Source organism: Peromyscus eremicus, chromosome 22, assembly GCF_949786415.1.
Source record: "Peromyscus eremicus chromosome 22, PerEre_H2_v1, whole genome shotgun sequence".
NCBI lineage: Eukaryota > Metazoa > Chordata > Mammalia > Rodentia > Cricetidae > Peromyscus > Peromyscus eremicus.
The window spans coordinates 40,485,565-40,501,136 of NC_081437.1; the positions used below are offsets into that span (position 1 = coordinate 40,485,565).

General features: G+C 47.8%; 1 protein-coding gene across 11 annotated transcripts in view; it reads right to left on the bottom strand.

Annotated features, from left to right (window-relative positions):
• Dcdc2c (doublecortin domain containing 2C) overlaps nt 1-15,572 on the bottom strand; it is a 69,882-nt gene that overhangs the window by 52,621 nt on the left and 1,689 nt on the right. For all 11 annotated transcript variants that reach the window (XM_059248206.1, XM_059248204.1, XM_059248203.1 and 8 more), the window contains exons 2-3: nt 12,253-12,304; nt 3,614-3,690 (exon numbers count right to left, since the gene is read on the bottom strand). In XM_059248206.1, coding sequence (XP_059104189.1) covers nt 3,614-3,690; nt 12,253-12,304 — 129 coding nt within the window. The remainder of the gene's footprint in view (nt 1-3,613; nt 3,691-12,252; nt 12,305-15,572) is intronic.

A 15,572-nucleotide genomic window follows, 5' to 3' on the forward strand; every position in this document is an offset into this window, starting at 1 on the left:
CCTAGTATATTTTTGAAGAATTCACAACCACAGTGGATACACCAGTCACAAACAGACTCCAGTAGCACACTTTCTAGAAGCTCTGCTATCATCTCAGCAAACTGGAGTGATTAAAGGGGAAAAGAAGATTAACGGGTCTAAGAAGGTATCTCGGCAAATAAAGCACTGGCTGGGCAAGTGTGAGGACCAAGTTTGGGTCCTTGTGCCCGCCTAAAAGCTGAGAAGGCTTAGCAGCCCCTGTAACCCCAACCCCTGGAAATCAGAGACAGGGATAAAAATCAGCACGCTCAAAGTTCAGTGAGTGACCCTGCCTCCGTGGATGCCAATCTCTGGCCTCAACATACACATGTACACATGTGTACTCACACCTATGTGAACATTGCATACATGCGCTAATACCAAACATACAAAAAAAAAGTGGGAAGGTCTAAGAAGACGGCTCAGGCAGCAAGTGCGTGTCTTGCAAGCATGAGAACCTCAGTTTGATCCCCAGAATCCATATATTTAAAAGAAAAAGAAAAGAGCCAGGTGTGATGGTGTACAAGTGTGATCCCAGCACTGGGGAGTTGGAGAGAATCAGATCCATGGGGCCTTACTGGCCAAGACTCCTGGGAACTAGCTTGCTCGGCAAGTTCCATGCCAGTGAGAGACTATCTCAAAAACAAATGGAGTGTGGCCACTGAATGATAACAAAATCTGTCCTTTGGCCTCCCCAGGTTGGTGCACACGTGTACACACACCTACATACATGAGAACACACTCATTCACACACACATACACACACACACACACACACACACACACACACAGTAGAGCACATAGTACAAAGAACTCGAGATGCTCATAAATGAACCCACCAATAGGTATGTTCAAAGTCTCTTCCCCAGTTCATGAGGACTCCAAATGGCTTCCAAGCATGGGACTAAACCCTGGGTCCCACTTCAATTCCCAGGCACTAGTGAGACATCCCTTTTTCCTTGGGAGAGACACCATCACTGTAATGCTTCCCAATGATGCATGAAGGGGCCTAATGGCCTAAGTAACAACCTGGCACTTGGACGGAATTGGACAGGGAAAGGCCATATGTTTAGTCTGCTCAGATGACCACTGGATGGCCTCCAAGTATCATTTACACAGCATGAGTCCTCACTGCAGAAGGGAGAAAACAATGGTTCTGGACTTGTCAACTTTTATCTTGACCGGCAGTTATCCTCACTTCTTCTACCACAAACACAGTCTCAGCAAAACCTGTGATGTGGTGCAGGCCAAGGGCAGCTGTTCCCTTGCCTCTTCCTCCACAGGGACAGATGGCTTTCTCCCATGACCAACAGCAAAGATGATCGTCCTCACTCTGACTATCTTCCAAGTGTTTCCTAAACACTTTTCTGCCAAAATACCTCCAGGCCCAAAGTCACCCAAGCTGCCTACTTGTGTACACCACCACCACTTCCAGGGGAGAGGACCACATTGGTCAATGAACTGAATTCAGGTGGGATTCTGCATGATTCCACTCATGGCATACACTGATGTTAAACTTCAGGTCCGGGTCTCACAACTAAAAATTGAAGTACTGGTGAGATGGGAAGAGACTCCAGATGAACTTTTCAACCTGAGGCTCTTCTAAGAGCCTCAGCAGCTAGCAATGGCCCGAGGCAGACCACTGCCCTGAGAGCTATGCAGCAGATGTGATGCTGCTACAGTCAGCTTCTACCCATGGTCTGGGGCATTGTCACCTTTTGTCCCCTGCCTTCTCTTGCTCACCAACAGACCAAATATCTGCCTGCTACCCTCCAGTTCCAATGACCTCACCTCTGCAGTGTTAAACACTATCCCACAGGGAGTGGGGAGTCTCTGGGAAATCATTCCCAGGATTTATAAACTTTTCTCCAGTTCACTTCTAAGAAACAATGGAAATAAAATTCTCTGAACCCCAACACACACACACACACACACACACACACACACACACACACACACACACACAATGTTCTTTACTTCTCCACATGAAGCTAAACTGAGAGAGGGCACCCCACTACAGAACAGGATAGGCGAAGGATGTCCTTGCAGAGTGGGAATCACGGGTTCTATGGTAAAGACCAGAACCAGGTCCCACCTCTGAGCCTCAGCCTCCAACTGGGTGACATCACACTTCTATGGTCACAACCATCTATGTGGTGCCCCCTCTGTCCCACCAAGGAGCTCCAGGTTGTCCCTCCACAGAACAAAAGCTACACTCCACAAGTGATGTCAGCCCTGCCATTCCATTCCAAGGGAAGGTCAAAGTCCTTCCTAACCTGAATGCCTGACACAGAGAACCGGACACAGAACCTCTCCCTAACTTCCACTTGCTTTCACAATCGTAAGCTCTCCCGGCCAATCTGATCGGCTTTTTCCATGGTGGAAGGACGCTGCATTTAGATGGCTATTTGGGTCCATCTAGTGGAACTTCCCAGCATTCCTATGAGGAGGTAAAACACATCTTCTGCAAGAGTCATGGATCTCCTGGGCCATGGCCCAAAGCTGCACTACAGAGAGGTGTGGGTCTTCATTAACCAGGACTCACAAACCAGTTATGTTCACTAAGAGTATGGCATGTTCTACAGAAAAGATGGTGTCTGCAAAACACAGAAACACTGGGACTTCTATCATTTCAGAGAAGCCCTGATACTTTTCAAACACTTTTAAATTGCATTTGTGGAATATGTGTGTGTGTGTGTGTGTGTGTGTGTGTGTGTGTGCACTTGTACATGTCACAGACCTTGTATGAAGGTCAGAGAGCAACTTATAGGAGTTAATTCTCTCCCTCCACCCTGTGAGTCTAGAGGATTGAATTGAGGTCATCAGGTTCAGTAACAAGCACCTTTACTCACTGAACCAATGACCTAAAACCTTTTTTGTGTGTGTGTGTGTGTGTGTGTGTGTGTGTGTGTGTGTGTGTGTATTTGCAGATGTATGTATGAATGTGTGAGTATAGAACCAATGTGGAGATCAAGGGACAATCTCCCAGAAATCAATTCTTTTCTGGCACCTTATAGTTTCCAGAGGTTGAACTCAAGTTATCAGACGTGTGGGCAAGTGTCTCTACCCACTGTCTTGCCAAGCTCCTGGTGCTTTTGTTTTAGACTAACCATGTACTTACCCTTGCTCTGCACATTACAGGTCCAAGAAAGGTCCTACTGCTTGAGAGCCTGGCTCTTTTGAGGCCCAGTATTTTCAAGAGGCAGTGTGGGAACTCCTGACTTGTGTTTCTCAATGACTCCCTTCTGGAAGCTGACGGCGAGGGACATCCAAGACACAGTCCTAGAGACTTTGCAGATAGGTGGGAGAAGCAAAGCTTGCCTCACTGGGCCATTCCCTTCTCTCTCTCTAACTGCTTTTTCACCTCATAGAAACTGCTGCAGAGGATGTCACCCCAATTGGACAGCGTCCTCAGAGAAGGACAACTTGAAGGCTGACCAGAGAGAGGTGGTATGTGACCAGAGAGACAGAGGAGGAGGAGAGGAAGCCGGAGAGGAAGTGAGGAACCGGCTGAGAATAGGTGGCCCAGCTGGAGAGCATTGCCTGAGAGGAGCCAGGACATGCTCAGGTCTGACGCTCATGACAATGAACTCACTTTATGTGCCGGGATGTCCTGCTCTGTGTTTGCCACCTGGAAGGCACGTTGATATCACAATGTACCACCGGCTTGATCTGCAAAACAAACCACAGGCCTCAGAGTTCACTTCAGATGAGCAAACACTAGTCAGTACCAACAGCAAGGACAGTAGGACCCCCAAACCACCAAGGTTTGAGAGCACCAAGGACAGGTCCCCAGGGACTCAGAGGGGTGGGTGTGTACCAGGAATCCAACCTCTCTCCAGTAGGTGACATGTGGAGGTGAGGTAGGCTGAAGGCCTATACTCCAGTGGTGGGGAGCAGGAGGGAGACACACAGTGTGTCAGGGGGAACAGTGACAGAGCTGAGGAGGGTCCATGGCTCACAGTAGGGATACACCCAGTGATGCACCCAGTAAATGCACACTGGTAGCCAAGGTGTCCCCACGCTCTGCTGGACATATTACAGGGTAAGAGGCCTGGACAAGTGGCCTCCATTTTCAGACCATAGAGTGGAGTATGGTAGCCAGGAGGGACACCTTCCCTACATTCCCCAGGCCTGCTGAGCTCTTTCCTAAGAATGAATATGCAGAGGCAAAGGCAAGGCCTTCCCAGGACTTCACCTCGGGATATCCAACAGGAAGAAATTTGGGGGGTCCTGGCATAAGAGAACAATAATCCTCTTCTCCCAGCCTGCTGGCCAGGAGTGGCACAGAGATGCAGAAGGAAAAGATTGGGGAGTCAAGGCTACCCCTGAGCTGGGCAGCAGACTGGCCCAGCACCTTGGCCAGAGCCCCGTGGGCCACTCCAGTGATGTCATGAGCTCCTCTAAAAGGCTGCCCTGACCATTGGTCTCCGTCCCTCAGTCCACCACGTAGACAGCATAAGTCCCCACCTCTCACCTTGTCCCTACTCCCACTCACTCAAGTCACACCCTCTGTCTCTGTCTCAAGTTACCCCACAACTGTTCTGTGGCATGCTGCAAGTCTCCACATCCTTCACTTGGTAATAGGGCCAATCCTGCCTGAGCCCCACTTCCCTGTCACCCCCATCACTGGCCATCACCCATCATGATAAGTCCTACCTGAGCAATAAGGCATCTAGCATTGTGCCTCCCTACCACACCTCTCAGCTACTCCACACTCTCTGTGTCAGTCAGTAGCCCTACCTCATGTCCACATAAGCCACAGGCTCAGCAGACTATGAGGGGCCTGTGGCTCAACATAATCCAGGCTCCCCTCTTCCCCATACTCACTACCCTCCCAAGTTCAAAGTTATCTCTAGAATGATACAGGAGGAGCCACTTCTCATGAATACATTGCATGGAGTGCCCTTTCCACAGGGCTATCCTGTGTACCTGACACCACACACAATACCAGTTGGGGTCCTCCCACTCCTTGCTCTGCTAAGACCCACACACACACTTCCCAGGCTAGGGGGCCCACCTCCCAACCCACATCCACCAGAAGCACAGAAGAACCCTGGTCTGGCAAACACTTCCCTCCCACACTTTCTATATGACTCTAAGGACCTGGCTGAGGACGTCACCTCTACCAGTCCCCAGACCCTGCTTTGCTCTGCCTGTCCAGCAAGGGGACTCAGAAGCCTGTCCCACCCTTACATCTCTCCCTCCCAAGCCTTCCCCAGCCCAGCACTAGATGGCACTTAGCCTGCTCATTCGGGGAGCGTGTCTGAACATCTCAAGATGAATAAAAAGTCACCAACAGATTTTCTTCAAAGAGAGTAACAGACAGCCAGAGACTGGAAAATAAGGGTCAACCTATCACACACAGACATACGTACATACACACACACACACACACACACACACACACACACACACACACACACATCACAGAGGCAAGAATGTACTGACCCTGAACCCTGGGGACCCCATTTAGAAGAAGGGAGGGTGGCATGCTAGGCCTGGAGGAGGAGCGCGGGCTTTGGCATCTACTGTACCCATTGGCTACCAGTGGCCAGAACAGAGACATGGCTGGGAGACAGAAAATAGGACATATCTCAGCACAGACTCACAGGCAGGAAATCACGGGCTGAGAGTCGGATGGCTCAGGTCAGATCCCAGCCCTAGCAGCACAGCTGTGTGACTGGCCACTCTAAGCAGCAGTTTGCTAATTCTTTGCAAGGGAGACGACCTATCTTACAGAATCCTTATGACCATGAAATGGCAGAATGTTTTCTAAAAGACACAATGTAGTATCAATCATATTTGTTATAAGTACTTAAAATTAAGTTAATGTGAGAGTCCTCCTCAGGGGAGGAGAGGTGTGTCTCCTCAGATGTCTTAGTCTTATTTGGGTCCTAGCAGAATTGCTGATCACCCACACATGTCCACTCCAGACCTCACTGTAGGGAAAAGTGGCTGGCTAAAGAAACCTGCCCTGACCCTGGAGCCCAGAATCAGGGAAAGAAACACAGCCTGGGTCTAGAACTTGAGCCAGAAAAAGGAATACTTTATCCCTAAACCAAGAACCAAGGAAACATGCCATGACTCTGAAACCAGTACCAAAGAAACACTCTTGGACCCTAGAATCAGAGTCAGTGGAAGAAATATGCCCTGGCCTTAGAATTAGTGTCAAAAAGCTAAGAAAGGCCAGTGAAAGAAAAATAGTTTGGCTCTGAGATCACAGCATCTCTGCTCCTGGCCAACTGACCAGTGAAACCAACAATCCCAGAGCAGGAAAGTAGCACCCTGACCCTGAAGTCAAGAACCAGGGAAAGAAACACAGCCTAGGTCTGGGACCTGAGCCAGAGAAAGGAACACTTTAATCACTAAACCCAGAACCAAGGAAACATGCCCTGACGCTGAAACCAGTACCAAAGAAACACTCTTGGTTCCTAGAATCAGTCAGTGAAAGAAATATGCCCTGGACTTAGAACTAATGTCAAAAAAGCCAAGAAATGCCAGTGAAAGAAATACAATTTGGCTCTGAAGTCAGAGCCATCTCTGCCCCTAACCCACAAAACTAACTAATCTCTGAGCAGAAAAAAACTAATCAATCCCTGGTTGACTCTACCCCCAAGACATCCTATGTAAACCGCCTTGCCTGGTCAGTTGTGGGCTGTTCTCTCCACCCTGGTAGAGGCAGCTACTCTCCTGGACTACTCCTTCCCAGGTAAATATCTTTCTCAAAAGAGTTTTGGGTGTGAAGATCTTAATTTGTCAGCACAGAGAAGAAGATTGCTAAGACAGATGTCCCATAGTGGACTGAGCAGAAAAAACCTTGCTGAGATGTCCCTCAGGGGACTGATCAAGGGGGAGCTGAAAAGTAACACTTTTCTCCAGAGCCAGAGGAGAGTGCTACATTTCTGCAGGGGTTTCCCCTTTTTGCAGAGTGAAGAAAAAAGAAGCAACATCTTAGGCCAGAGAAAAAGCAGAGCTCTGCTAGGAAGCCCTCTTAAGTGGGGGGCTCTCCAGAAGGGGAGCAGGATTGCTATATCCTACAGGGAGACTATCCCCCACCACACCAGGTATAGCCTGACTCCTGAACAGTCAGGATACCCTTCCCTGCTGAGCTGTCCTAGTAGCTCCAGGCTTGACTCTTCTGAGCAGTCTGAATACCTTCCCTCCCAGGGCTGGGCTGTCTCATCGCAGCTCCAGCTGTCAGAGCTATCCTAGCAGCTAGAGGTATCTGGGATACCTCGCCCTCCAGGGCTAGGTTGTCCTAGCAGCTCAAGGTGTCACCTGACTCCCCAAGTAGTCAGGATACCTTTCCCCCAGAGTTGCAAAGCTGGCCTCACAGAGTTGCAACACACTTATATTTTGGTGCCAAAACCCAAGACCAAATCCACTGAGTGGCAACAGTTACTTACACTCACCATGTTAGAAGACAACACCAAGATCCATCTGTGCAATAGTGAAACTGGGGTGATGCTCAACCTCATCTCATGTCTGGCTCCTCTCAACTGAACTATCAGAGCCACACGTGGGGCCCCAGTTTCTTGTTCCACAGCTGTTCCTAGTCACTCTGTCCACCCCTAGCTCTTCCTAACCGTTTGCTGCCCTAACCTCGTGTGTGTGTGTGTGTGTGTGTGTGTGTGTGTGTGTGTGCATGCATGCATGTGTGTAGTGCCTGCTCAAGTATACATGTGCCCATGTGCTTGTATGTGGAAGCCAGAGTCAACCTCTGGTGTCATTCTCCAGGACCACCCAACCATCCCTTGATTTTTAAAGTGGGGGTCTCTTGCTAGGACCTGGAGCTCATCAACTGGCTATAGACTGACTAGTCACCAAGCCCCAGAGACTGTCTTGTCTCTGGAAAGAGGGGTGGAAGGAGTATGAAAGCTAAAAGTCAAAGAATATTGCTGCAAAATAATATCTTCCTGACAAGGACATTCCACTCATGAACTCATGGTAGCTGTGGTTGCTGGCCCATGACCTGCACAAGAGCAAGCCATTGAGGGCTCTAGCACAGAGAAGAAGGAACTTAAAGAGGCCCTACCCCCTAGCTGAGGAGATAGTGGCAGTTTCTGACTACTGGAGGAGGGAGAGGCAGTTTTCTGTAGCAGTGTGACCCATGGTGTGTTGCCCATGTTCCAGAGGATGGTGCTCTATGCATTGATTAGTTTACAGGTGTGCACCACCAGGCCCAGGTTTTGTTGGTTGAGATGGGATCTCACACTGTAGCCCTGGCTAACTTGAAACTCACCTCTACCCACCTGCCTCTGCCTCCAGAGGGCTAGGATTAGGTATGTACTACCATACCTAGCCAGCCCGTTTTTTCCATGGGCACTGGGGCTTATACTCAGGTCCTTACACTTGAGTGGCAAGCGCTCCACTAACAGACCTAACTCCTCAGTCCCAAACCCTTCTTCACAGCAAGCAGAGACGGAGTATTCTGTCATTGCCCTCCTCATGCTTTGCATTCTAGCTGGCCTTCGGGGATTCTGCCCTGTCTCTTTCCATCCTTGTTTGTTTGGGGAGTTTGTTTTTTGAAATTTTTTAGTATCATTGGGTTATTTCACACATGAACATAATGTATTTAAGTCATAGCTACCTCCCATTTAGTCCTTCCAACACCTCCCAGCCACCCCCAAAACCCTTTCTCCTTACTTCGTGTCTTATTTTTAATAATCTACTGAGCATAATTAGTGCTGCCCAGCAACTGCCAACATCTCCTTAGCTAGAAGTGGGGGTCTCTTACATCCCTTCTTTCTGTACACTGAAGTGCTGACTGGCTTGATCTTGTGCAAGTCTTGTGCCAGCAACCACAATGGGTGAGAGTTCATGAGTTCAGTGTCCTTATTAGGCCCAGAAGACATTACTTTCCAACAATATTCTCTGATCTCTGCCTCTTACAGTTTTTCCATCCCCTCTTGTAAGGAGTGTGGTAGTGACTCCCATTTAGGGTTCTGAACACTTCACAATGACCAATTGTGTCTACACATGAACCAGCTGTAAGTCTCTGTATTGACAGCTGTGGACTGTATTAATCAGCTTTTGGAATGAGGGGTGACAGCTGGACTGGCCTGTGTGTATAAAGCTAAGTATCTAGAAAGTAGCTTGCAATGACTCAGCCTTCATATTGCTTATGGTGTTCTTGTTTCATGTCTCACAACATCCTTTCAAGTATGAACCTTCTTGGGGTAGGAAGTCCTTCAACAGAATGACCCTAGTGCTGACCAGTGAGTGAGCAGCCCCCAGGAGATTATGGTAACTGCCCATGAAGCTGAATGGACAGTGGATGGGGGAAAGGTACCTGGACGAATGCACAACTCTGCTAATCACAGAAACTCAACTAGTAGCCAGTAGGGAAAGGGATCCAGAGTGAACGAGACCAGTGAAGACTGCAGAAAGTACGCACATGCACTATTGCTCTGTTGTGCATTGCATATAAAGTGACCCTCACACTGCAGTGAGAAAAGTAAATGCCGTGGATAGCAGCAACAGGCGTGCATTTACATACCTCGTCTGAAAACAAAATAACAGAAATTGCGCTCTGAGAAATTCTACTGGGTACAGACACCCTAGAAAGGGCTTTCTGCTTGATTGCATACAACTATGGAAACAACGGGCTAATTGCTCTTCTCATGTGTTAATGACTCATTAACCCCAATAGCACCTGCCTAATTAAATAACTGCAGCCATTAAGTACACATTCTGGATTCTTGTTCCCTGTACTCCTTGTAATCATGTCCTAAGAGGAGTCTAACAAATGTGGCCTTTACTGTCTGGTGGGAAAGACAGTCTCACTCATACTTATCAGATCTGATGAGTCACACACATCACTCATCTGCCTGAGGCTGAAGTGCCCAATGGGCTATAAACCTACTGCCCAAGGTAGTAAAACTAAGTCTAGAATGGAGACCTGAGGGCAACCATGGAGTAGTTCTCAATGCAGCTGTAATACAGTTACCACCTGGCACTAAGCCCCGTGGTGGGCTCTACAAAACAGCCTAACTAATTTCCAAAACAACCCCACAAAATAGCCAAGTGACAGAGAACCAGATTATACACTCTCCCCAGGAGTGCACGGTATCAGGGGCTCATGTCCATGAAAAGCCACCCCAAGGCATGTCCTCACAGTTCACACCATGCGGCACCATGCTGGCCGAGTGCTCAGGGACACCTGGGACGGCTCTGATTCTTGACAGTGTGGGCCTCAGATGCTTAACATTCCCTGACCTGCTCTTCGTGTGTATGGTGCAGGCACAGTAACAAATCCCTTTGCAAGGCCATGGGCTTCAGAGTGAAAGGTACCCGCGGAAAACACACCTTGGCAAGCGCCTGGAACAGGCGAAGGGAGGGCTCACCTCACAGTTGCTTGTGGTTGTCATTGTGCGGCCAAGTCTCTGCTCTTTACCTGTTCTCACACTGTCCGTGAGACACCTTCAGGAAACATCCAAACACTGCTTGCCATGCAAAGCCTAAACCAAAAAGACTCCAGCGCCAAGGAGAGACGTCCTCACATAAACACATCCACAAAGAAACCAGATAATGAGCAATAAACTCTCCTATGCTCCGGTGTATGTGTGGAAAAGGGGGTGGGGATGTCCATGAAGAAACCTCTGCCATTAAACATCAGGTCCCTAAGCTGCTGTGTGAGCCAATTAATATCAAAGACAACAATCAACATTTTTACAAATAAAAACAAGAACTGTGCAGATCATGGCTCCAGATTCTCCTGCCTCCACCTTCAGAGTGCCAGGGTTTTAGTGCCAACCCACTCCTGGTGGCTCAAATTCCAGGCTTCCTACATTCTAAGCAAGTTTTCTACCGGCTGAGATACATCCTCTAGCCCTTTTGTTTCGTGTGTGAAGAAGAAAGGTCATGGGGCTGGAGACCCGGCTCAGCAGTTAAGGGGCTGGGGAGAGGGCTCAGCAGGTGGAGCACTTACTGTGCACATGTGAGGATCTGAATTCGAACCCCCAGAGCCCTCAGAAAAGCTGGATGAAGGTAGCATGCACATCTGTAATCGCAGCACTCCTACAGGGATGTGGAAGTCAGAGATGAGAGAATCCTCCAGAAGCCCTAAAGCCAGCCTGGCTTTCACAGAGGCTCAGAAGCTTTGCCTCAAACAAGGTGGAAGGTGGGAACACTGAAGGCTGTCACCTGACCTCTGCAGCCATGTCGTCGCCCGTGCCACGGCATGCCCATGCCCTCACTAGTGCACACAAATGTGCACACACAGAGACAATTTTTCAATGATGAGTTGTATGACTAAGCCAATTTGATGTGCTTTGTAATGTCCCCTCTGGGAGTCTAGGAAGGAAGCAGGGGTACATGGCGCCCCCATCGCCATCATCACCACCAAGCAGCTGAAGCCTCTCTTTTCCCAATAGCAGGAACATGCATGCTGAGGGACACATGCATACACTCACACATGCACACACAGACACAGACATGCACACACAGACAACAATGTTCTTGGAGGAAGTTCCACCCTCCAGAACCTCTTCCATTATGCCCTTAAAAAAAAAAAAAAAAAGAAGATAGCAAATGAGACCCGGCCACTCCTGGGTTGGTAATAATTACCTCCTGCTGGGCTCTAATGATGGCCATTGTGAAAAGAATAAGTGGGCAGGGTGGAGAAGAAAGTGATGAACAAGAGAAAAGCAAGACTAGAGGGATTCAACCTAGGTTTAGTTAGAGGCGTGTTCACCACGGTTACCCAGCCCTTTCCTTCTATGGTCCAACTGCATGCTTGGTTAGTGATCACAGCAGCTTCGGTGCCAGCCTGAGGGAAGGGAGCCAGGTCTTCAGACAGAAGCAGAGGAGGAGGAGGAAATAAGAAAGCTGGCACACTGGAGAGGATGATGATGTGCCCAGTGACCATCCAAAACACCTTCCCCGTCAGCCTGACACCAAACCTGGAAACCCTGACAAGATACTGTCTCTGAAACAGCTCTAACAAAGACTCAGAAGTCATTAGCCCTCACAATCCAGCACAGAGATCCCTGGGGAAGGAGTGGCATATCCTGCAGAGAGAGAGAAGGGATGTAAAAGAGGTTCCCCCAAAGAGACACCTTCTTACACAACACAAGGGAATACAAGTTGGAACAGACATAATAAAATAGGAATTGGGGAAATGGGAAAACCAGTAAAGCCAGATGATGTTTCATGAAAACCAAAGAAAAGTGATAAACCTGTAGCCCAAGTGGTCTAATTCAGTTCATCTTATTAGTCTCAAACACTTACTTCCTTCAACTTTCTCATCTTTGAAGGTTTTCTGGGAACTATATGAATATAGCTGCAAAAAAAGAGAGGAGAAATCAAAATTAAAAAGACAATATTCACACTGACCCATGGAGCCTCTGCCCAGGCAGCCAACGTCAGCAATGAAGCAGACAACCCCACAAGTCAGAAATTAATCCACTGCAGTGTGTCCTGGGAACCCCCGAGCCGTGTTAACTAGCCTTGCCCTGGGGAACGCTTTCCAGGGACATGTCTCCCCCTCAGATGCATGTATCCATTAGAGTGACCTTAGAAATAATGGTCTAAGGCTGGAGAGGTGGCTTGGTGGTTAAGAGCATCAATTGCTCTTCCAGAGGTCCCAGGTTCAGTTCCCAGTACCCAAATGGTGGCTCACAACCATCTGTTACTTGAGTTTTACAGGATCTATGTCTGGCCTTTACCGGTACCAAGCATGCACATGGTATACATACAAAATGCAGGCAAAACACTCATACACATTTTTTAAGTAAATAAAATCTTTTAAAAACTATTTTAAGTATTTTTATTTAAGACATTTAATTAAATATTTTAAACTATACGGAATAATGATCTAATTCACTAGCCTTCTGACTTTTTGGTGATGATGGTAATGTTTAGTTGGTTGGCTGGTTAATTGGTTGGTTGGTTGGTTGGTTAGTTGGTTGGTTGGTTGGTTGGGATTTGGATTTTGCTGTGGAACAATCTTTGTACACTGTAAATATGTATTGCTCTCATTGTTAATAAAAAGCTGATTGGCTAATAGCTGGGCAGGAAGAGATTGGGTGAGACAGCCTGACACTGGGTAGAGGAAGGGCAGGGTCAGAGGAGTTGCCAGCCAAACACAGAATGAGTCAGACATACAAAATGAGATAAAGGTTAAAAGTCACAAGCCTCGTGGCAGCACATAGATTAATAGAAATGGATTAAGTTGTAAAAGCTAGTTAGTAATAAGCCTGAGCTATTGGCTGAACATTTATAATTAATATTAAGCCTCTTTATGATTATAAAGACAATCATATCTTTTTTTGTTTTTTGTTTGTTTTGTGGTTATTTGTTTTGAGATGGCTTGACTCTGTAGCCCAGGCTGTTCTAGAACTTGTTATACTCTCGCCACTGGCTCTGGGATTACCAGCACACAAGCACCATGGTCATGTCCACTTATAGAGGAGCGAACTCAGAGCAGGTAGCAAGAGTATGCTGCAAAGTAGATGTCATCAAACATCGCCCTCCCTTGAGTACAGCCCTGGAGCTAGAAACCTGCCTCCTGCCTAACAATCACTCGGCGGTTACCAATACTAGGATTCATTCATGATCTCCTGGACTCCTCCAAAGGGCCTGGGTCACTTCTATAGCTCTGTCCTCTACAGCACACACAGCCTGTCTTCTGGGTGCAGGCAGGCTCCACGCCACCACAGCTGCTGCTGTTCTCAGTGGTCGTCTGATACTAGCATCTCCAGAATGCTGGGGTCTTCTGCTGCAACTGGGCTGCACCTTCACCAATGGCCTCTCCTGGCCTCTCACAGCGCCAAGCCTCAACTGCTCTCCATGACCCCTTCACGCCTTCAAAACCAGCACCACCTGGGTGACTCTTACACATGACCAAGCCCAGCTGTCTGCGCAAGGTACAGCCTTGGCCACCTCTGTAACACAGTTGCTGTGTGCTGTCTCTGAGGAAACACTTCCCGGAAGATTTCACCTCGACACTGGTCTTTTCTTAATCATTGCTAACTTCTTAGCCTCAGCTAAGCAACATCAACTGTTCCAGTAAAGCAAATGTTTTACTTCAGTGGTTCTGGTCTCTTGTTAAACTCAGCTTATTCTTCAGCCCCAGCTGCCCAAAACCACAGATTCTCAGTTCAAAACAGCAAACAGCCCTGACAGAGTCTTTAAGTGACTCTCAAACGTCCCTCTGGAACTTCACCAGCCAGGCCTCCATCATCTACACTGCTCTCAACATTATCCTCCAAGCTCCCACAGAACAGTTCACCAGGTTTTGAACACTCAATGGTTTTTCTTGCCCAAAGTTTCAAAATCCTTCTACAATCCTCCCAAAAGCACATGGTCAAGTCTGTCACAGCAATACCTCATGATCTTGTTACCAATTTATCTTAGTTAAGATTAATATTGCTGTGATGGGACTCCACTGCAGGCCAGCATCAGAGTGGAACCCAAAGTCTGAAAATGAGACCACCTACACTCGTGCATGGGGCTTTATAGATGTCCTCATTTTGCCACAACTTTTGGCCCTTAGGACTTTCAAAGAGCCTTCTGTGTTCCCACAGAATAAAGCATGTTTTAAATGATAATACAGCCTAGCCTAAGAATGATATCTTAAGACTCCTCCTTTCTTTAAAAAAAAAAAAAAGGTATGCGTCTTCCATCGCTGCCGATCTGTATAGTTTTAACCCTATGCAGGGAAGGGTTAACTTAGGGCTGGTAGATAGAGGAAAAAGAAGTAAGTATTTGGCAAAGAGTCAAGTCACTAAGCCTGACCTTCACAAAGTGGCTAGAGAAAGATGATCCCCAACAAGGTGGCGACTGGGGAGCCATGGGTACAGTCACCAGGAGGATGGCATGTCCTTGTCTAGGGTGGACAGGACCTCAGTCTTTGTGGTGGTTGTTTATGTCATGCATATGCATGAGTGTCTGCCTGCATGCACGTATGGATGTGTACCACATGCATGTCCCGTGCCCTCAGAGGCCAGAATTGGAGCTGTAGGTAATTGTGAGCCACCACGTAAGTTCTGAGAAACAAACCAGGGTCCTGTGCAAGGAGGCACATGCCTTTAGTCCCAGCACTTGGGAGGCAGAAGCAGGCAGATCTCTGTGAGTTCCAAGCCAGCCTGATCTACAGAGCAAGTTCCAGGACAGGCTGTGCTACACAGAGAAATTCTGTCTTGAAACACCAAAAAAAAAAAAAAAAAGCAAGCAAAAAAAAGTTCATGCTCTGATCTTTGAAACTTATCCAGACCAGGCAAAGCTCAGCCTGCGGATATTCACCCTAGGACTCTGCCCCTCATTGACTCCGCCCACCGGCCTGTCCTTCAACCTTCCTAACCTTCTCATACTCTCCATTTTTCCAAGTTCATATTGCTAGTCAGCTCTAAGATCCTGGTTTTCGTATATTCTCATAAACAGTAGTCTCCCAAAGGAGACAGCCATTACATTTTACAAAACATGCAAAAAACAATTCAGAAAATTAAGGCACAAAACCACAAAGTGCTGTGTGCTATTCGGTGTTGCACTCCCGAGGACATAGAGACAGACCAGAGAGAGCAGGATCCAGCCAGCAGGGTGGTTAAAGG